This window comes from Filicampus tigris, chromosome 20 (genome assembly GCF_054856515.1).
Source record: "Filicampus tigris isolate MCC_2025a chromosome 20, RoL_Ftig_1.0, whole genome shotgun sequence".
Classification (NCBI taxonomy): Eukaryota; Metazoa; Chordata; class Actinopteri; order Syngnathiformes; family Syngnathidae; genus Filicampus; species Filicampus tigris.
The window spans coordinates 6,550,851-6,574,489 of NC_141236.1; the positions used below are offsets into that span (position 1 = coordinate 6,550,851).

General features: G+C 39.1%; 1 protein-coding gene across 6 annotated transcripts in view; it reads right to left on the reverse strand.

The window, feature by feature from the left end:
- The window catches only part of rngtt (RNA guanylyltransferase and 5'-phosphatase), an 89,290-nt gene that overhangs the window by 33,844 nt on the left and 31,807 nt on the right, over positions 1–23,639 (reverse strand). For all 6 annotated transcript variants that reach the window (XM_086019788.1, XM_086019789.1, XM_086019790.1 and 3 more), the window contains 3 exons: positions 21,647–21,718; positions 15,948–16,112; positions 5,837–5,905 (listed from right to left, as the gene is read on the reverse strand). In XM_086019788.1, the coding sequence (XP_085875914.1) occupies positions 5,837–5,905; positions 15,948–16,112; positions 21,647–21,718 (306 nt within the window). The remainder of the gene's footprint in view (positions 1–5,836; positions 5,906–15,947; positions 16,113–21,646; positions 21,719–23,639) is intronic.

Here is a 23,639-nt window from a genome sequence, read left to right on the forward strand (position 1 = left end):
GGCTGAAGTCAATGCAAGAGAGGCTACTCTTCACTTACTGAAGACAAATGTGAAGGCAGCTGAATCAACAGCAAGCAAAGGTTCTTGCATTGAAGACATGTCATAACAACTCCAGGCAAATAAAAATGATTTGGAGCCTCTGAGAAAAAGAGAGGTCCCATGTCGCTTAAATCATGAATACCACATTTTGGTGAAGCCTTATTAAATCAAAGATGAAAGTCTGTACTTGATAGTGATTGTTTTCTTTCCAATCAATTGCGGTGGAATTGAAATTATGAAATGGAAAATGGGCCAGACCAAAGACAAAACCACAAAAACAAAATAACACTCAACAGTAAAGGTTTGAAAGTGCTTAAAATTGCTAACTACTATAATTGATTTCATCCAGTCAAGCACGGCCTACTTGTATGTATGGTAACATATTAGGAATAATAAAATGCATGTTTTTCTTGAGTAATTCTGTTCTGTTAATTTGCTGCCGTTCTGTTTCTGTTTGTTGTTCATTTGGAATATGAATATATTTGAATACATATGCAATTATAGAAATCCGACACTCAATCCCATTACAAGCTCCTGTTTCCAGGCATGCTGCACCTCGCTACTCAGTGTAAAAAAAATTAAAGGCCGAAACAGAAGGTTGCACTTACATCTGGGGACAACTGCATCACTAAATAAATTCATAGGCAGCATTATGTCGGTGTAAGATTAACGTTACGGCGGGCTCAATTTTGCAGTTACACATCAGTAAGAAAAACAAAAACAATTAAACCCAAAAAAAAAAAAAAAAAAAAAAAAAAACAACCACGACTGTAAATTGGATAGTGTTGGTGGGACCAAACCATAACCCTTCCTTGAAGTCACCATGGGGAAATAAATAACACGGGGGGGAGGGTGACTGTGTAGTGAAGCGGGAGAGTGCAGCAAACAGAGAAGGTGACAAGCTATCGAACGGCTGCAGATCAGAGATTTGTTGCCCCCTTTTAAGTCCTGAAATAGCTTGCCTCTATTTGATCCTTCACAATCCATATTTGCGCAGGATGAGACAGAGCTCTACAGTTTCCACTTTGCCGAAGGAAAGAGGGAGGAAAACAACAAAAAAGAAAGGAACAACACTGACAAAAGCTTAAAGAATGAACATGTTTTCAGTGATTCCATATTCTGTAATTAAAACATTCAGAGAGGAGTGGAGACACGCACCTTATCTATGGCTTGGTTCATCAGTGATGCATTTTATTTTACGTCATAAACACTTTCATAGAAAATGAATGAGCAAATATGCATGCAATTAATGCAATTTAGTTCTGTTCCGAATGTATCATTTTGTTACGAATAAAACTATCTATTGAAGGATAGCACAAATACATTTTTATACAGGGAATTATTAAACTACGACAGGTACAAGTGTTCTTCAAAAAATGAATTCACACACAGCATGCAATTAAGCATCGAGAGCAAAGAGCCTGTGTATTTAAATGAAATTTGTAGAGACATTTTCAAATATTTAAAATTAATTTTAAAAAAAAACGGCACTTAATATAGAAACTACTTAATAAATACTTGAATAGAAAATGAATATGCAAATATATGTGCAATTAATGAAATGTATTTCAGTTCAAGATCATATTGTTTTGTTTTAGTACTATTAAAAGTACTGAAATTTATTTTAAAAAAATAATAATTGCACACGGTGTTATTAAACCACAACATGTCCCGGTGTTCTTAAAAAATGAATCCACCTACAAATGGATGTGACTATATTACTATAATGGGGACTTCATTTACTAAATAAAAATAATGATCATAATAATATCAATAAAAACTTGCAGAATTTAAGATTTCCGCCTACATTCTTCTACACTGAAACATGTGCTAGTAATTTGACGAGTAGAAAAATAAGGCAGCCAACAGGAATACTTTAACTATAATGCTAGAGAGTATTATATTGCTAACAGTATTTGTTCGAAGGCACAGACTTGAGGTGCTGAGGATTACAGATAAAAGGCCGGCCTGGTCAATAGATCCTCTCCCAGGAGAAAGTCTGCCTCTCTTACAGCTTGGCCGGTTGAGTCATGCTGACATGTAGGGAGTTTTGTTCTGGATGCACGAAGTGTTTTTTTTTTCCTTTTTTTAAACCATCGCATCAAGGAATAACCTATCAGAGACAGAAGGCGTGACCAACAATGTGCCAATAATCACCCGCGCACTTGTAACCAATCACTCGATACCCCGCTGCCTTTTACCGACCTATTAACTTGTGTTTCAGGAGCTTATCCACCTCTGGAATACATTTTTTTTAAAAAAGCCAAATCCCTTGTTTGCTAATTGCTGTTCTAGAGACAATCATGAAAAAAAAGCAAAAAGTCCTCATTGAACAGGCAATCAGGCATTTTTTTGATTTGCCATCTACGTTTATAGAATCAAAATCTTGCCTATGATCCCCGAACACAGAAAACATATTTCTGCGAGGCTCTGATAAGACACCTACCACTGCTGCAGTAAAAAAAAACCTTTGGGTGAATATTAATGGACATTCACAGCAGCAAGACCCCGCTAAGATTAACCCTCAGGCCTAATCTCATTCACACACAAAAGATTAACATTACATCCACTGTGGAGAGCAACAAAACCCAATGACTTTGGAAGTGACTTGAGTGCCGGGCAGTGCTCGATTCTTCATCTTATATGAAAACGTATTTGTTAAGACTATAACATGCGGTAGTGGGGCCTTTTGTTAACAGCCAGGTAGGGGGTGACATTCAGGCCATGTTGTGGCTCCGACTGTGAAATATTATTTACAAGTAAATGCTTACTTACAAATGCTGACACACAAGTCAATAAACCATGTTACAACAAAAGGCCAGAAAAGGAAATGCATTTTAATGAGAGGATTTCTTGACTGAGTCAAGATTGTGTTTTCTAAATGTAAATTGTCAGACTGATTTCACTATTGCAGACAGGCTGAAATGCAGCCTCCTGCCATCCCCCGAGCGAAGAGGCTGCAATAAGATTTTGACCAGACCTAATAGCGACAAGTCACTATTTTCAAATGCATTGTGCACATTATTCTGCTTTTGCTACAGCAATCGTGGCTTGCAGTTAAGTGTGCCCTCGCACCCCACTCCCACTTTAAATTTAGATCGAGGAATCAATATTTTACATTTACAGGAAGATGCTTTTCTTTTCAAAGACATTTTTTGTGTGTGTGTGTGTGTGTGTGTATTTTTCAGAGGCATTTCATGCCGATATAATAAAAAAAAAAGCAAATGAAACTTGAATGACGTATAGTTGCAGTGTTTGCAACAGCTTTCTCCATTCACCAGACTTGATCAATCAAATTCACAGAACCATCAGCGAAAAGAAGACCTCAAATCAATAGTTGGCAACATAAAAGTCCCACTACGGTTCTAAATCCAAAAGCAATTTCTGTTTAGGATTGTACGTAGTTTGTAAATTCAATACGGTCCAAGAGAAATAACATCTGTTTCCTCTCAAGGCCTTTCTTGAACACAGTGGAGACAATGGGCTTGCCATTGCTTATGGATACATGGATGAAGATAAAACAAGAGAATGCTTTTCCCTGTAGATGGTGGGAGAAGGACCACTGTCCTTGGTTTGCTCTCAGTGAAAAAAAACATACTTTGGGAAGTTTAGCTACAAACTCTGTGTGCACATTTATTAGGCCAGCGAGTAGTTTGACCCCTTTCCAACTGAAGGTGTATAAATTATTTATTTCATTATTCACTTAGTTGCAGTTGCAAGGGAGGGGACTGGACAAAGATGGAACATGTTGCAGAGGTTAAAGTAAAATTCTGCACGCTAATAAATGTCCAATATTCATGCATGTCTTTCCTCCTAAGAAAAGCCAGAACTTCAGATTAGAGGTTCAGTAACATTTTGGACTGATCAACAGCATTGCAGCAGCTATTTTACCGTAACTTTTAATAAGATCCTGGAATTGTATGGCTGGACTGTGAAAAGACAAATAAACTCGCCAATGGCAGTGAATGGGTTAATGTGCAGATCGCTTAATGACATCACTGATTGGTGCCACGAAATATGGCATTACACCTGCAGTGTTTCCCACGTACACATTTACCTGTGGCGGGGAGCCACAAATGAATTTTGGCCGCTACTAAAAATGTTGGCACTGCAACAGCCGGCTGACTACTTTTCAAAGGCAGTTTAGTAGGCGACAATGAATCTGCACAATTAACCTTGACAGCCTGACACTTGCAGTTCCTACCGATCGCTTTTTAACAAAACAGGCTTAGGTAAATGTGCTGCTTTAGCAGGCAAAAGCGCTGCTGCAGTTCTCACGTCACTTCACATCATAGCCCAATATCACACCTACTCATTTTTCTAGACAACAAAATACAGTTTTATGATATGTACAATATACATTTCATAAAACAAAATGTTGATTATCTAAATAAATAAAAAATTGGTCATTCAGAAGTGAAATGCTTGCTCTTGACTATTCATAAGTGTCCTTTAACCAAAAATATCATTTATCCAAATACTCAATTATTCAATAGTATTTTCAGTAGGTCACTCGATTACTAAAATAATGTATATCTGAAGCCATACATATGTAAAAGAAAAAAACATTTACCCTAAAAAAATATTCAATCACTTTAACATTTTTGAATGCCATCCTGAAAAAATACTGATAAATCACAATACATGACAATAACAAAAACTTTTTACTCAAAAATCTATTAAATCATTGTAATATATTTTTAATTCAAGAAAAATTACACTTTCAGTCATCTATTCCAGGGATGTGATATATTTTCAGAAACAGGTGCATAAGCAGGTGTTGTTGGAGAATCTCACAAAGCAGAAAATTACAGATCCCAAGAGAGGATCTTGAGCTACCTTCTCTTTTGCACCCATTGCTTGCATACTACCCATGATTTTGCATCTATATTGCTACTAGTCCTGCTGGTGTAGCATTACATGATACAGAAAAGCTCATTTAGTTCTAACACTTTAATCATTGTCTGTCCTGGTACAATTTTGAAACACAAACATCAGATGGGAATTTCAACACTCCGTATCTGAGCAGTCAATGATGTTTTACAACAATATCGTGTGGTGATTACAATTCGCCACTCTTCTCATTTTGTTTTGACACAATGATGGAGTCAAGCATTGCAACTTTAATGTAAGAAACCAGATGCCAACTTGCTTGGATAATAAACTTGGATAATAAAACAAATGATTTGAGTTGATAAATAATGCAATAATGCTATTTCGCTGAACCCAAACCGACTGATTTATCCAGGTCACAACTGGGTGAGTAAAGTAGCCATTAGAATTATGTTTATTTAGATATAAAACTACATTAAATGTAAATATTAAAAAAAAAAAAAAAAAAGTAAATATTGTAATCATTGACAATGATGACGAAACTTTACCTGGCTTTATCGTGTTAGCTGAGGTGGCTGCACATATTAAATAGACATACCGGTATATTGTCGTATTGCCGTCCCAATTACACAGCAGACTCTTGCCGCTCGAGTCCAGTGGACAGCAAAAAGAAAAATATCACAATCGCACAAAAGTACATTTGTGTTATTCCAAAACCAAGTGTAAATGTATAACAATTTAGCCCTTTCTCTTGTAACACGTCATACACACTGGGACTGTTACTGTGAAATTGTGTGGAAACGTGTTCTATTTATTTATTTATAATCACAGGCAGTAAGAATAACATCATCGGGAGGTACTCAAAAAAAGGTGACCTTAGTGCAGCCACTCTGTGAAAATAATCTGGGCAGTCACAAGCCAGTGGCAGCATCATACATAGAACTGACAAGTGGGCCTTACTTACCCCACATGGCTGGAAGATGAGGCCATCAACTTCGTGGCTGACCTGGGATGTAAAACTGCCCTCCAAGAGCTGAAATGTAAAACGAAGGGAGTCAGGCAAAACTTAATCTGGAAAAACTGACCTATAGGGAGTTCATCTTTATAAATGGAAAAACCTTGAGATGCATGATGCATGATGCATCTAAGCAATGTATTTCACGTCTTCCATTACTGCAAAGCAAATAAAGGGAATCTTTGTATTAGGACACTAGCAGCCTCAGGGGAAGCCACGATATTGTACAATAAAAACACGTTATCTGAAACGTGAAGCATAAACACAGCATAGTGCTCGAAAACTCCAGAAATGATCATAAAGACAAAAGAGTGAATAATGGGCGGGGGGGGATGAGTTTGCAAACTCATTTTCCAAGTACAGCTGAAAAAGTAAACTTATTTTTGCTGATGAAATAACAGATGTTCCAACCAAGTGTTTTACTATCCATGAACCAAAAAATGGACATAAAGTTCACTGTGTGGCAAATGTTAGGGATGAATTACGAAACTGAAACAAGTATATATTTCAACCAGCAGTGGTATGAGAAGCAGCCTGCTGCTGCTGCTGCTGCAAGGGGGGTAGAAAATCAATCTGAAACAGTATCATATGCCTTGGAAAATTTTTGTAATATGAACCGAAATAGCCACTCTAATATATGATTTCACATCACAAGACAGCAGCTGATAAAATCACTTTAAAGGGCAAACAATAAACGCAGCACAACGTATCGACCAAAAAGGGAGACTATTACAAACCAAATGTAAAAATAATGCTAGAGTTTATTTGAATGGCATACTTGCCCATGTGGAAACTCTCGCTTTTACAGGTCCCAGAAGATAATATAGAACGAAAGTTTGGGCGACCAGGAAATTGCCTTGATCAATAAAGAAGACAGACAGTGTATAGAGCACCGCGTATCATGTATAATCTCCAGGCGATCATCATGAATTACGGCAGATGGAAACTACAAGGCACTCGGCGGCAACACCTCAGGCAAGGCACCCAATATTTAAAAGCCAAGTCAACCCAAAAAAGAATTATTCGCAATAACATGTTCTATGCGCCTCCACTAGTCTAAACGTGGCATTCTGATTAGTACAAAATCAATTGCTGTCATCTCCTTTTCTAGCTAACCAAGTTTGTTTAAAAGAAATCTGGGTCAAGATTGTTGGCCGCAAAATAATGATGATAATAATAATCACATTAGATTTGTTGACATACTGTTTGGTTGGCCTAGACTGACCTTCCCCTTCCCCTAATGTATTTAACCGTGGGCCATTAGCCACTCTCACCAACATCTTATTTAATGTCTGTGTACCACTAATGTACTATACTTGATGTGATTTACCACCAGTGTGTTGTTTTTGCAGATGCTTGTTGAGGTAATTGATTAGTATTCTGCGATGACACTAGGCTCAAATCGACAGTACATTGTTTTCACGGGTATCCCCGTCGGATGATCATTTCCTTTCGGGAAAGGCTTGATTATGATCTTATAAAGAATAACACGAACACAGATGACCCAAAGGTGAAAAAAAAAATCTTTGTTTAAATCCTGCTAACACACACAAGCACACATTATTCTCCCCCCCCCCCCCCCCAAAAAAATGTTTTCTTTACTCACAGAGACTCAATAACTGAATAATGAACCGAGTAATCAAGACTAAAAGACAACATTAACATAAACGAATCAGCATCCCTCCACTCTTGTACAGCGCTGACATTCCAATCAGGGAGCACACAGTCATTGAGCAAGCACGTGACTAGTTGGTTTCATCAGATAAAGTGAGACACTTACGATGCAGGGGAAGACAGATCATCATCCATCCTGTCTCTGAAGTGAGCCAGACAAACTAATAACCTCAGTCACAAGAACCACAAATCATGGCATAATGTAACCACATTAGAATTTAATGTCTTCGTGACAAATCATGCCGTTTCCTATGACAAGGCTGATGTTCTATGATAACGGGCTTACTTTTAATGGTAAGATAAGAAAAGGCATTCAAGACCATTTTAGATGCACCAATGCTGCTGCATTGTGACACAGGGGAAGAATTAATACCACAAATAGCGTTCATTTTACATTTAAGAAGAACAAAGAGAATGCCATTCCACATTAAACGGCTGAAAAACACGTCTGCTCTCTGCTGTATTTGTAGAAAAAAAATAAATAGTCACATCAGTGAGCTTGAGTGTGATGAATGAGTCACAAGCGATCACACCAAACTTGACAATCATACTGACACGGAGAAGGCAGCGAGCCAGACTCGAAAGAAACGATGTCTTGTCTTGATGCGGGAATGGCGAGTGGGCGGCAAGATCCAGGAGTTCCATTTCACTTCTCTTGCCATCTTAGCACACCCACCCACCGCTTTCGCTCAACACGGTGAACTTGGACGGAGAGAAGAGCAGAAATAAGGCTTCCACTCAAACGCCCACCTTCTGTAAGGAAGTACCTTGAAGTGATTAAGTGGAGAAGGGGGCAGTGGAACTGCTTTAAAGCTCTTTGGAAGGAAACAAAGCAGTGCGCGCAACAGGAGGGGCGTGTGGGTGGGGTTGAAACTAAACAAAGCCCCATTAAGAAATCACGCTTTCATTGCACACTTCAGGGCACATAAGGAGGGACTAGGGGAGAGGGATGAAAAAATGCATGCAAAAAAGGGTTGAAAGCTGATCCACAAACCCAGGAGCGTTGTCTACCAAATGGGAAAAATTGAACCGCAGTTCATTTGACATGTTTTGGGAGGGGTATGTGCAAAAAAAAAAAAAAAAAAAAATCATTTTGCACATGCAATGTGATTTATCAAACCTGAGATGAATTTCAATGAATGATTTTGTATCTTTGAATGTCTGAAAGGCAGACATGTCAACCCAGCTCAGGCAAAACGAGACATTAAGAGGAAACATTTCCTCGAAATAATTTTGAAATGCCAGACACAAGCAACAACAAAACAACAAATTACAGATATAATGCCAATTCAGCAATGTGATGTTTGAGCTTAGAAGCCTTAGGCGAACTTGGAGCCAGTCAAAAGATAGCCATCGATTAATTTGAGGATCGATTACTTACGCTTAAACGATTTAATTTCATCACATGATCAATTTTGCATTTTCTTGCATCCGAGTCATTTGGTGGGGGCAATTGGTGTCAGGTTGACCCAGAGCACTTTGCGTACTGTCCTAAGTTTTAAACAATGGCGGATGGGCGGATGCGTCCAAATGCTACAAAATTGAGAAGAATTAACTCATACAAAACATGGCATTCATGCAGTTGTTGGCTTCGCCAAAATGATCAGTCGTAGTAGATTTTCTTGTTTGTAAATTTGTAATGTTTGTTTGTCTCTTCCACTTCTACTTCCAATTCTATCACTTTGAACTGAATTTTGCACTTGCAGAACTCTCCAAAATTGCGCATGTTGAGAACCTACCAAAAGCACAGACCCTCTTTTATTTCCAGCGGTCTCCATCACTTTTACACCCGTTGCCAACAGTGCACACAATCTGTTCGAGTGAGTGACGAACACACAATTAAGCACCTGTTATTTGGGTTTAAGTAAATGCTCTCACTCTTACGAGATCACAGGCAACACACTCACCGACAGCCTGAGCTATCTGTTAGAGTGAACACGCAATTTAGTGAGCACTATTTGGGTTCTTGGCAAATCAGGCCCTAAGAGAATGACACTCAATTTCCTCCGTGATGAATGTCGGTCTACATTTCATGTTCGGTGTCACTAAAGGACACAATGAATATGTATGGCTGAGCTACAGCAGGACAGCAGATTGATGACGCGTTATGTATGCCATTCACCTTCAATACTAGCCTACCCTCATCAAGATTTTTAATAGCCGATTAAAGCAGGGTTATTCCATAAAAAACTTCCTTGCCTGCTTAAACAAGCCATAAAATGCGGGGTGCCCATAAGGACCTAATACAAAGGCTAATTTTCTTTGCCCTAGGAGCACACATCTTGACTGATACTATGCAGTTCCCATTCCTCAGGTCCTTGTCTTCTTGTGTCCTTGCGCTACCTGTTCATCTTCCGCTCACGGCAGGCTTGTGTGTGGGGGGGTTGAATCATAGGCGGAGAGGATGGATTGATATTCCAGTCAAGCTACAGGGCGGTTGTTACTTGAGGCTCCTCTCAAGCTTGTTGTGAATGGCCCTGCATATCCAGTATTTAGTTGTCTATAAAGTAAAAAGCCCACGTCACAAAGCGTATGCAGGGTCACCAGACCGCGGGCTGGTTTTGGATATGAACTCGGTTATGTAGTCTGTAAAAGTTGGTAGACTTTTGAGGAATTAAGGTAGTTTGAGGACAAATACAACGCAGAGTCTTGCACACCAATTTATGTGACGGGACAGACAAAAAATGGGAGATGTGCATAATGGGATTAATAAAGAAATAATGGATATTTTTAAAGCATAACAGCTATTGCTGATGAGATGTGGAGTATTCACCTTTTCTCCCCAGTGAATGCAACATTTTATGTGCGTGCTTCATTTGTTGTATAATGTCCTTCTGTGCGTGGGTGCAGAAATTGATTTCAGGTGAAGAGGAGTGTTTGTTAGAGAACAGTAAGGTCTTGCCACAGGTCTTGCTTTTCTCATCTCTTCTAGCAAAAGACTTGACAGCAGAAGTGTGAGGTCAGTGAGCCACAAGGAAGCTGCAGACAGATCACACTCAGGTAATGAGACAGTCCAGAGAGGGGTTATCGCTGTCTTGCACATTTGCCAATGAGAACCACCAGCTTTGGCAGGAGAAAAAGAGGATTTGGACGTATGTGTGACAAAATGATAGTAAGACAACATGAGAATGTGTCAAAAGCAATTTCATACCAGGGTCTCTGACATGTTCGGATTGTGTTCCTTTGTACCCAAGAAGAAATGGATCTGGACAAAACTGCCACAATTATTAGCATCTCTGATGTTAATACTCTCTACAAGGCCCTTTTGACAACAAAACAGCACCTTATCTTCGTAAATCATGTTTCACAAGATGGGAGGATAAACAATCTCACTCCAAAGGTTTTCAATGGGGTTGAGGTCTGGGAACTGAGATGGCAATGGGAGGAGCTTGATTCTGTTTTTGGTGAACCATTTCAACAACATCACTTTATGAAGAGTGTGTACATCTTGACCATCATATAGTACATCTCGTCTCACCCAGTGATTAAGGTTGAACCATAACCCCTTAACCCTAATCCTTCGGAAATCAGCAGCAATCTTATAAAAGCCTCAAGAATAATAATTTTAGATCCCTATTCTATAATAATCTTCGGTGGAAAAAAGTATTTCCTGATAAGAAACAATATTTCACCCATGGACACCTGGGACTAGCTGTCATTAAAAGGGCTCAATCCCAAACATGGGTCATTTAATATCACTTCCCCTGGAGTTATTCCCATTTAATTACTTATGATAAATGAACAGGTTATTGAAGATAAATTAACATCATAGGTTTTACGGGTAAATTTCAAATGCCAAATTTTGTCAGTATTAAAATCAAATACACCATCAGTCATTTTTAATTACTTATTCAAATTGAAAATATCATGATGAACCTTTGGGTGAATTTGCTGTATAACCGCTATTCGTTTATCAAATATTTGGGGGAAGATGAAAATGAGACATGAAGGTTGCTCAGTCCCCTTATGAGCCATGTGAAAACAATTTAATATAGCTAGAAAGAATCAAGACTTGTATTCAATAAAAGGAATACATCCACACAAAGCATCAACATAAAAATAACATGGAGTGGGGGACAAAGGACATTTTCAATAAAAGAAAGGAGTTCTCATGAACATATAAGAAAACCAGAAAATAAGAAAACCTTCAGGAGTACGTTTAATTTTGAAGTTTAACACCCTTAACATCACTGTTATTCTACAACAAATTTGTGCTTATTTTTCCACAATTTCTATTTGCCAGCGGGGTCTCCTTATTACATGGGCATGAACAGTACTCTGTGTCAATAAAACCCCACAATGACCGCTGAATTAGCTTACTTGCAACAGATGGGATGCGAGTGATGCTGGTAGCACAGCAAGACAATAAACTTGGGACACCCAAAATCTTTGCCAAGGCTGCAGTTCAGGAAGCAAGTACAACCAGACCAGATGGTGAGTGAGTATTACACATCTCACGGCAACAAACAACAGAGGCAGTAAGACTATAAATTACATAAAAAGCTTTTACAAACTCTCAGGCAAAAAAAAAAAAAAATCCTATAACCAATGCCCCATTTTCCATGGCACAGTGTCTGCTTGGCTCACAATTTCGATTCCTACTATTTGGTCAGTCTCAGTTTTGGTGTCTGCAGCATTACACTCCACATACAAGAGCCAACCCGGTACCTTGCGCTGGAAAAAGCGGCACAGAGCCCGAGAAAGCGGTGAGCAGCCTTCACAGTCAATCTAAAAACCCCCCCCACTTTAGGATTTTGGAGGGGCTTAATCTCAAAGACCACAGTGGCACTTTCCTCTCAGGATAAAAGTGAGCCAAACGATGGCAGAAAAACACCCCCAAAAGAATAATAGCGCAACCTGGTCCTTTCACTGTGGGGCTGCTTTCAGATTTCTCCAGTGGCTACCGGTCTATTTTTTTTCCCCCAGCCAATTCTATTCAAACCCCCGAAAATATGCCATGGCTGTGCAAATGTGGGAATCGCGTATGCCGAACGGGTCGGTAAGATAATTGGGTGAGTGGAGGAAGCAACATGAATAAATGAAGTCATTTGGAAGGGAAATGAGGACTTTAATGTCCAAGTGTCAGCCATGAAACACATCAACCTAGCATCAGACAAAGGCCAGCACACAACTCCAGCCTGTGACTGAATTGCCCCCCCAACAGGAATCTGCAGTCAACATATCATAAAGTGGAGGATTGTGCTACGATGAATGAGAGCCAGACACCAGTTCCCCTACATTAAGATCCCATATAACAGAGATATGTCTGTATAGGGACCAGATGGTCACTGATCAACACAAAAGAACCGATGAGACGCCTGTGATTTAAATAATCTGATCAACAGGGAGAGATCTGCCCTCTCATATTACAATACACATAACAAAACCATTCATAGGTAAAAGTGCATATTGTCAAACATTTTAATGCTGGTGTTGGCACAGCAAGAGATGCTTGTAAAACCTCATCCCATCCATAAATCCCGATCATTAGCGGAAGTGCAGGGCCAAGGTTTCCAATTGATCTCTGCTCGAGCAAAACATCAAATAAATTGTGCTCTGACCTCCCCGAGACCTGATGTTATGGCACAAGTACACCTTTGATGATGGCCGAACCGTGTTCTACAGGATAAAAGCTGTACTCTGACTTTTTCCAAAGGCGCAGCCCAACTGACACCTGGCTGGTAAAGATTAGTTATTTGACAAAATCATGATATGATAAAAGAAGGAAATAAAACGGACAAAAGCTGAACTGCTTCCTAAGGAAGAATCAGAGACTATGACAGGACACGCATTTTATATAAAATTCAAATGAGGCAGGTGAATGCAGCAGTGTCTGTTATGTGTTTTTTGGTTGTTGTTTTTTTTTTTTACCAGTAAAAGTTGTATCTCTGTAAATGACTGGGCCCCCACAAGAAACAGACAACCTATCTTTGCCGGTCATTCCTACAAATCAGAAGTGCTCCCCTGCATTCTTTGGACTGACTTTTCTATTCTGAAGGCCCCAAGTGCTAACCCTCGCTCGCGGGTTCACCTGGTGCACAGGCTCCCTTGCAACCATAAATAGTGTTTTTGCCAGGGATGCTTTCAGACAACTGTCTGCTGGCTTTTTTTTGCCTCTGTTTTTTTCACACAGCTGTAGTCTCTTGCTCATGCTTCCTGGTCTCTTTGGACATTTTAATCCAAACATTCTGCCAATATAATCACGCCTCCCGCTCCATTAGATGCATCCATCACTGACATGACACAAACTAATAAAAGAGCCTTCCAATGAATAGTACATTTTAAAGTGACCACTTTTTCAAAATTGTTTGACAGAAATCTAATGATACGGCTTCATGTTTATTATTATTGACACCGTAATTAGGTGTTGTACATGAGCGATGATAATAACAACAGAGGTCAGGCTAAACACCACTACAAACTACAGTGGTGCCTTGACATGCGAGTTTAATTTGTTCCGTGACCACACTCAAGCTCAAATAACTTTTATCCCGACTCAACTTTCCCTATTGAAAGGAATATGCAAATTTCATCACTGCTCTCACCCTGAGATCTAATTTACAGCAAAAACACAAATAATGTAAACCTGAAATAGGTGAAACATGGTGTGAATGATGTTTGTATGCTGTGTGAGAGAAACACAAACAAACAACAAGTGAGCGTTTTACTTTACTGGAGCTATGGAGAGCCTAAAGGTCACTCATTACATACACCATTTAGCCACCGTAAGTCATTTGCTATTGTTATCGCACACGGTACAATATCAACACACCAACATTAAACACCAATATTGCCCTATCAAAGATGTTCATTGTTAACGTTTACAAAAGATTGTCACACTTTTGATTCCCAGTCTTAAAACAGTTCACTTAATAAATGATTGGTAGCGCCGATAATTTATCATTTACCAGTTCTACTCCACAATTGTAAAATGCTCTCCTTGACTGAACCCTTGAAAAGAATAATACATTTTTCCAAGAAAGTTGAGTAGCACCACAGCCTAAAGTGCTAAGCGGCTTAGAGCTTTCATCTGTCGCGCCAAAAGGCCAACAAATTTATCCGGCCATCAAACACAACTAGCACACTTCTGGTGGGCCCCGGCGGGTTTTAGCTGTTCTCCTCACAGGAATAACGCCAGAGGGTATTTCCCTTCACAACTATACAACATGATGAAAACCTCCTTAGATGGTTACTCTTGGCAAGGCCGAGCTCATTCCCCAGAATGACCAGCTGACTATTTAGTTTGATGACAAAAAGTTTTAAGAAGTTTACTTTTCTTTTCTCCGCTATGACCTGAAGGTTAAAACCAATAATATTTCTTCTGAACTCAATTGCACTGTGTGGTCTGCCCAATTTTCATGTGGTAGCAGTGGAATTTAAAACAAAAACATCCTCTCATCTTGTTTCCACTCTTTGCAGAGCATAAAGAATACATGACTGAGTACTGTTACATGAAATGTTTAAATGTGTTGCTGAACTGTTTGTGATCAAATATCAGTTGCTTAAAGGTGTATGTGCTTCTCATTATGGGTTAGTACTAACATTAAGCTAGCTGACCAAAGGCTATTACACAGTATGTCGATCCATCCATCCAGTGTTTATTTTAAATACACAATGTGTAATTCTCCTCGTTTTGTTACTTTGACATTAAACTTCAACTGGGAGTGATTTTATACAGTTTTAAGCCTTTTTTAAAGAATTGTTTTCTAGAATTTTTTACCAAGAGCTGCTTATTGTTAAGTGAGTTGAGTTTAGTGCCACCATAAAGCGCCAGTATAGTAAGTTTGCTCTCACAAGTCAAAGCTAAAAAAAAAAAAAAAAAATCGTCAGAACGAGAGCATGGATCTAAAAAAAAAAAAAAAAAAAAAAAAAAAAAAAAAAAAAAAAAGATGGGTCACTAGTATCTATTGTACTTTGCCAGGTCAAATTTAGCCTAAAATGAGAGTACTTATTTAAATATATATATATTTTTTTATTAATCAAATCGCATCCCCTTTCCAAATACTACAAAACAATATGTTAGTACCTCTAGGCAGAATAAACCTCTCTCCTCGGCTTTGTCCTTAGATGCTAATTGTTGAAACATCACCTCCTGCTTTCTCGCAACTAAATAAAAGGAAAGCGCCTCAGGTACAGGAGGTGGTGTGGCTTATGTTTTATTAAAAACACTCTAAACACTACTTTATTGACATTGGCAGATTTTTACCCTGTTATCTCCCAAGAACCTAGATACATCTTTGAATTCCAACACTACTTTTCATGTTTTACAAAACCAAAATGTCTTAAATGGCACATGTAGTTTATGTGTATGGGTTATGGTATGGTATGACCAGGATCAAAATCAAATTAATGATTGGTTGTAACTAGTCAAGAAATTCCGATTTACCTTGCGTGATGCCTGAATGTCGAAGAACGGCTTATTTCGGACACTGAAGGGCTCCCTCGTTTTGTCAATCTGTCCGGTCTTCATCTTTTCCATTCGCGGAGAAATGATCTCTTTTTCGATGCATAACAACCGGATATTGAAATCACACTGACCCACAGGTTGTCCCTGAAACACACATAAACAAATTAAATCTCAAAAGGAAATAAATGTACAGAAGAAACCCACATAAGTAAGCAGGTCACATCAAATTAAGAATGGGAACATCTTGACAAAGTATAACAGAACGCGAACTACCAAAAATAATTAGCTGTTGAATCATCTCCGGTGAAATTTTTCTTAACCTGACATCGAATAAATCTGTTAAACATCAACAAAAACAGTGCAGTGAAATCCAGTTTGCTTGGTTACTATGACAACATTTTCCTTGCAGTAATTGCTCCGTTTGGAGGTACCTGCTCTGCACCGGACATCTGAGATACGGACATTTTATAAAGCAAAATCCCGTTTGAGGAGCAATTTTCCGAATCAAAGACTTCATTTGAGGGGCAAATTGCAAATTTTGAAGAACAAGTTTTTGCAGGTTAATCACAAGGACCTGAAGCAAGGACACCAAAAATATGACAATAAAACGGGTAGGTTGACTGTCGGGCTGCAGCTACTGATTATTTCAGCATTTGAGTATCCTACGGAAAATTCTATAGACTAATGTATTCAGTTAAATGATGTTTTTACTTAAATCAATATATTTCACTTGATATTGAACAAGCAATCGGTTTCCTTTTTTTTAAATAAATTAACATTGTGAATTGTCTAGAAACATTTTCAGTGGGGCAATTTCAAACAAAAATAAATTTAAACCTAAACTTTGCCTCTCGTATCAAAAACACAAGGCATTAAATAAAAAAGGCTTTAACAAACAGCCTTTGTGCAACGTCACTTGAGCAGCTACCATTTTATCGTGCAACATAACACACTAGTTCTAATATTTGGTTGGTACCTGAATAATTAACATTTGGTAGCAACAAGAAAAGCTTACAACCTATATTTCTCTAACAACCTCAATATGCTTTGTTATACGTATGTATCATTACTCATCCCTTTAAACCATTTAATTCCATCTAAATATGTTCCTGTCGAGCTGCTATAAATAATTTAGAGTTGTTTCAATATGCAGCTGCCAATCTAGGAATAGCCACATACACAGCAATACATCTGCTCATCCTTCCTTCATAAGCTTCATGCAGAATTCAGATTTAACTGCTTCCACATATGTCTGAAGACGTACTACACTTCCTGACAAGTACCCAGTGACATCTTGTCTTTGCCTTCCTCCACTCAAATCTTGAAATTTTAAGCATTTCGTACATTTGAATCGTGCCTTTGCCATTAGATCCTCAACCCTATGCCAATCACATTTCCCCCCAACATCGCTGAATAAACTCTTAGTGTGGTGTCATGTTCAATATTGCACTTCTTAGTAAGTAACTGTTAAAAAAGACCAATTCAAATAAAGATGGACTCGACTATTTACAAGGGCCATGGCTCAATCTCCACCAATCTATATGAGGACACAGCGAGCAGGACGGTAGTTTCTTGGTTGTATTAGTATTCCGCTTGCTACCTGCAGGAAAGGTCAGTACTCAAGAGCTTTTGAGGTAATCATTGGAGAGGGGAGGAGGAAAGTGATGTTTGTTGACTGTGCAAGTAGTGGTGGGTGGCCAATCATTTTTTTCGAATTAGATAGTCATAATTTGATGGGCTGTCTAGTGAGCCATTCTCATTTTTTATTAAAAACCATATTAAAGAAGCTAAATATAAAGAGATCGTTTGGTTTGAGAGATGTCTGCTTTTGATGCTACTGAAAAACGAACCCATTTCAACAGTAAAATATAATTCATAAAATGTATATAGACGGATATGCTTTCACGTATGTTATTTCAGGTGTCGATAAAAACAGCAAATCATCCACAGAGGAAAAGCTAGTATCGTGTCCCACACATTCAGCACCATCTGTCAGTAGTGTCATAGGGACAGTGCAAGATGTAAGTGTGGATGATTCAAGGCGTGTGCTATCCACGCCTGTGCAACACAAAAAACCCAGCAGACTGTTCTTCAAGCACCGAGGAGAATAAAGATTGCTTTGAATAATTGATAATTGCAATATGAAAAAGGAACAAAAGCCCTTATTGAAATGATTGAAATGTTAAAATAAAAAAATTTAAAAAAAACGTCTGACAGCAACTTCGAAAAAGCTGCAGGGATTTCTGGCAATTAGTGGCTGTTTAATACATATGACAACAGTCGCCTTCATGTGTCTGGGCTATGGGGTGGCAAGATGGAAGCCTTATCATACAAATGAAAAAAGAAAACTCCAAATCTCCCAAACGCATGTGGGGAAATGTGTCATGCCCCGATGAAAATGTTGTTGGTTAATTCTAAACTTCTGTAAATTAGTAACATTTGAAAAGAAAATGGATCACCTTGAATGCGACTGTAATACATCTAAAATACCATCTACAGTTACTTAGAAATTGATCACATTCAATTATTAATGCATCACATCCTGGCTTATGAACATAACATCACAACAAAAATCTTACAGCACAGGATCGGAACAACACCAATAACAACAACGCTAGCAGTATTCATATATTTCAATGTGTTACATAACTTCCATTAAGATTCAAGTCAGAGTAGGCCTTCAACAAGCCATCAAGAATCTATATATATCCAAAACTCACATTAAATGTTAAACACCTGAGTGCTGTAGGAGCACAAGCCTTTTTTCGAAGACAAACAAGTAAGAACTTGAAAATAAGGTAAGAACAATTCCACTAGTGGTCTTTTTTTTTTTTTTTTTGTGAAAAGGAGTTAAAAGTTCTTTTGATTGTCGGGAGCACAGTATTTCAGGCTGAATGGCATTTAGCAATGGTGATGAAATATGGGCTCAAGCTAGTCAAGAGAGTAATGTGCAGATTGTATCAGAGAGCTTGCACTGAAATCGGCCGGCAACACAGAGCAATAATATTTATTCTGCAGGCATTTCAAAAGCCAATTTTCTTTAAGGCTTCTCTACTCCATGAGGACATTGGTTGTCTTTGTTATTGCAGGTTACCCTCACTCAGAGCAGAAATGAAATTCAGCTTTTCCTTGTGGTATTCAACAATGTATAAATACATGAGCCTAGATTTTGAGGACATGTACTATATACGGTGTATATCGTATCATAGCCAACGTATGAATAGTATTGGATGTGAAACAGACATCCCTCAAAGGCGATTCGAGTTTCTACAGCGTAAAAAATACAAAACGAAGGTGAAAAAGCCTCAATATTTTTTGGGATTACTCTAATATGAAGGTTGCTAAAATGCAACTCGAGGACGAGCGTTATTTATATATGCTGACTCAGAACTTTTCTTGTGTTTGTGCTATTTAAATGGAAACGGGCGAAAACTATGAAAACGTTGGTGATGTCCTACTGGCTAAAATGGAAAGACTGCATAAATTCTGCTGACTGACAACTGCATTTAGATTTGTGGGGAAATAACATCATAGATGAAGTATATCAATAGTTCTCGCAAGATAGAACAATATTTAATGCTATTGAAATTTATGAGAAACTCAAAACGATCCTATGGTAGCGTGAGGGCACGCACTCACAATTATGTTGTAATCCGACGAATCCCAGGGCTCATGCAGCCCTGACGTCGCAAACAACTCGAGTCTTACATTAGGCCACGGACCTAGCAGGTGGTATCATGTTCCTTCTGCTACGCTGAGGATGAGGCCTCGGCGCCGAGGGACACTGCACCGCAGATTATGAAGAGGGCTAATAATGGCCGACGCCGATCAATACAACAGCGCTCTATCGCCAGCTTGGTGTAGTCATGTGGAGCTACTAACCACTGCCAAACATCTTACAAAAGACATTCCCGTCAGAGCAGCGTCTTCAATGAGCCACTTGCCGAGGTGATCGATGGACCAATGGGGGCAGCGGACGGAAATAATGGCCAAAGCTACCTTCTGTTCCATTCGGGTAATTAACCAGGTTTCTATGTGGAAAGGAGTAGTGGCTTGCTTGAGGTTTATTATTGTAAGCGTGGTTGTTTCTGTGCCTGCCTGACTGCTGCTAGCAGAATACAGATCAGTCTGAATGAAGTCATTTACAGTAATGGAGGTGTGTTATAGCCCTCTAATGTAAACCAATCGTTGATAGTAGGTTTCAATAAATATTTGCCTGTGAATATGCACCATTAAAGAACTCAAATGCATAAAAAGTTGCCAAGTCAGAAGACAAAACTTAAAGTTGACAGAGTATAAGGTCTGGAATGTGACAGGGTGTGAAGTTGAGACCCAGCAGGCAGACTGCGGACTGCGTCAAATAATGCAGAGCTTATTCAAATGAACAGCTCTGGCCCCGAGCTGCTAAGAAATCAAACTGATTGCTTCATTTTCTATGTTAGGACACCGGCGTATACCATTCTCGTCAATGTACTTTCAAGCCAAGAATTGTGTTATCTTTGAAAAAGACAAAGAATGATATATTCTATATAACATTACATTTATTGCATTACAATTCCACAATCACCATCAAACTAGATCCTTGTTCGTGTAATTAAATCAATAAACCTATCTTCCGATAGACCATGGTGCTAGTGCCAGTGCCGTCTTGTACTGGCGGATTATTTCTCCTGTCTGATCCTTTTATGGTCTCACACATTTTATGAACACGATATCTGAACCTATGAAGTCTTAGAATACGAGATATCTAAGAGTTAGTGTCTCTAAAAATCACACGAGTCTTCACAGTGGTTATGGTACTTTTTACACTTGAGTGGCAATTAAAGCGGAAGTCAACCCCAAAATTGTCTTCACAAGAATATGTTCTATACAGGCCCACTAGTCTAAACACAGCATTCTGATTAATTTTGCGTTTGTGGAATATAAATTAAGCAGCAAAATGTACTCGTTTTTAGCCATCTCTGGCGGCGGCCATTTTGTCACTTCTGTCGACTGAAAATGATATAAAAACTGATCACAACAACCAATCACGGCTCAGATTCAGAAAACAAGTCAGCCGTGATTGGTCATTGTGAGCAGTTGTGATGTCATTTTCAGTCGACAGAAGACAAAATGGCCGCCCCCAGAGATGGCTAAAAACGAGTGGATTAACACTTATTCCACAAACGTAATATTTATCAGAATGCCCTGTTTCAACTAGTGGGCTTGCATAGAACATATACTTGAAAAAAAACAATGTTTGCTTTGCCTTCCCCTTTAAGAAAATGTGATGCGGAAGGTGCTTCTGCAACTTTCAACAGTACAGTAATACATACAAATATTTTACGTGGGTCAAAAGCACTGACACGGAATATTGCAATTCAACATCCCGACGACTAGAAGCGTAACAGAGGTTGGCATGGCAGCTGTGCGTAAATGAATGCCATAACGCTGACGTTTCCTACACTGATTGCTGTCCCACGTGGATTTTATGCACCGCACTCAATGCCGGGGCTGATGTCGCCACACATTTAATTACCCAACTGCGTGACGCTTCACTCAGTTGCAGCAATATCCAGCCTCTGCTGGGTTCTCTCTCTCCTGCTATGCAGCTTTTTTTGGTGAGACGGCTGCATGAAAATGTCTCATCTAAATTTATGTGCCAAAAAAAGACGACGGTTCCTCATAAGACTACTCACATTGAATTTGATGATGTCATATATCAGATAGCGGGGGACGGGTTGACCATTCACCTTGTCAATGATCATCTCCTGCAGAGACAAAGACAAAAAGGTCCAGTGACAAACAGATGAGTGCATTCCTGAAAACTGAGCATGTACATACTTGATATATAGAATTAAAAGAGCATCTGGGCGCCAGAGGGCCCATGCGGCAGTGAGAGGTGGGTGGGTTCTCTCATGAGGATGTATGGATGAACTCAGAGAGGCTTGTGGCAATAAGCAGGATATGTCGCAAGGAATTGGGCCCGTGTGCTTGGGCTAAGGTCAGATGGAAGAGGGACGTGAGGCGGAAATAGCACAAAGTATCAATTATGCAAGGCTCTCAAGATGAGAGTCAGGTGAAGCGGTGATGGACGACAGTGAGCAGACGGACCAGCGGTGGGTTCAAAACTCTTACGTAACAGTGTGGTGACGACCAAGGATGGACTTGCAGGATTTGCCAGGACTTGTTCATAAAATATTAATGCGACTAACTTTCTTTTTTCTTTTTCTCAAGTTCCAGACAATGAATAAAGGGTAGCAGGTACAAAAATGTCAGGCTTGCCAGGGCTGACAAAAACTGAGCCTCACATGAATAATTTCACAGCTAATATCTAGGATTAATGTGTTTGTTTGTGGTTTTAAATCAGACAATATATTTCTGTGAGGAAAAACGACAAGATAGGTCCCGAAGCGGTCTGGCAAAGGACAAATTAAGTCAGTTGAAAATATATTCCTTCACCCTTTCTTCCAGGGAAGTATACCACAGACGGCACAGTAGATAAAACTTTTCAATTAAATTCTCTTAGTAGAACAGTGGCTGTTTTGTTTTTTTTCAAACACAGCTTTTCAGAATAAATACAGACTTGTTAGTACCCCCCCTGTTACTGAATGAAAAATTATCAACTATCACTAAAATAACTTGAAACTGACTAAACTAAAACATTTTTTTTTTAAAACACACAAAAGAATTATTACAAATCAAACATTATTTCATTTGTGTGGTCCAACAGGCTTATCCTAAAAAATAAAGTATTAAAAACGTCCAGGTCAAAAATGACGGCAGCTCTTTATTGCACAACCTTTAGAGGGAATCAATGCAATCAAACAATTTCTGTAAGTCTCAATAAGACTTTTAGCATGCCTCGGGCTCAGCAGGTATTTTCCCCCACTATTTTCGAGCAAGGTGCGCCACTGTTCTCAAGTTTGAAGGATGCCTTCTCCAGACTGTATATTTCAGCTTCTTGCCCAAATACAACAATTATATCAGGACACTTCAGAATAGTCTGACATGTTATTCTTCGCCATTGTTTTTGTTGTTGATTTAATTAGCTGCATGTTTGTGTCTTTATGCTGTTTTCAAATCAGAAGGGTGCCGCCATTTTTCCCACATGTGTAGGCGCCTGCTTCTTTAGACGTGATTAGAAATGTAAAGACTGATTTGTAGTATCCATCCTTCCTGGGAAATGGGATAGTACGTCTCAACTGGCAGCTGGTTGGCAGCAGAGGCGAATGAATCGCATATGTGCTTTGAGACGTGATTTGTGGGTGTGGCTGGGAAAGTGAGAGATGAGGCAATTGCATGAGGGTACCATCACTAAGCATCTGGTTCAGTGAACCATCACCCAGGCCGACAGCCACGGACGAATAGATGAGTGTGACCAATGGAAACTGCCATTATGTTACCATCCAGTTATGAAATTGGAGTAAAGGAGATAAAGCCACAAAAACAGAAAGTAAACATAGACCAATGCCTGCAGGCTGAAGATGAAACCTATCAGAGAACACAGCAGGACGTGAACATAGCTCACTATAAATAGAAAAACACATCCTCTCTCTGGTAACGAAGAGCCAGGAGCATAAACAGATAGAAATACACAAGAGTAAAACAAGTTCTTATAGCAATCTCAACACACAACCACACCTGGGCTTGAGGGACACAACAGAAAAATGTCGTAATCCGACCAGAAAA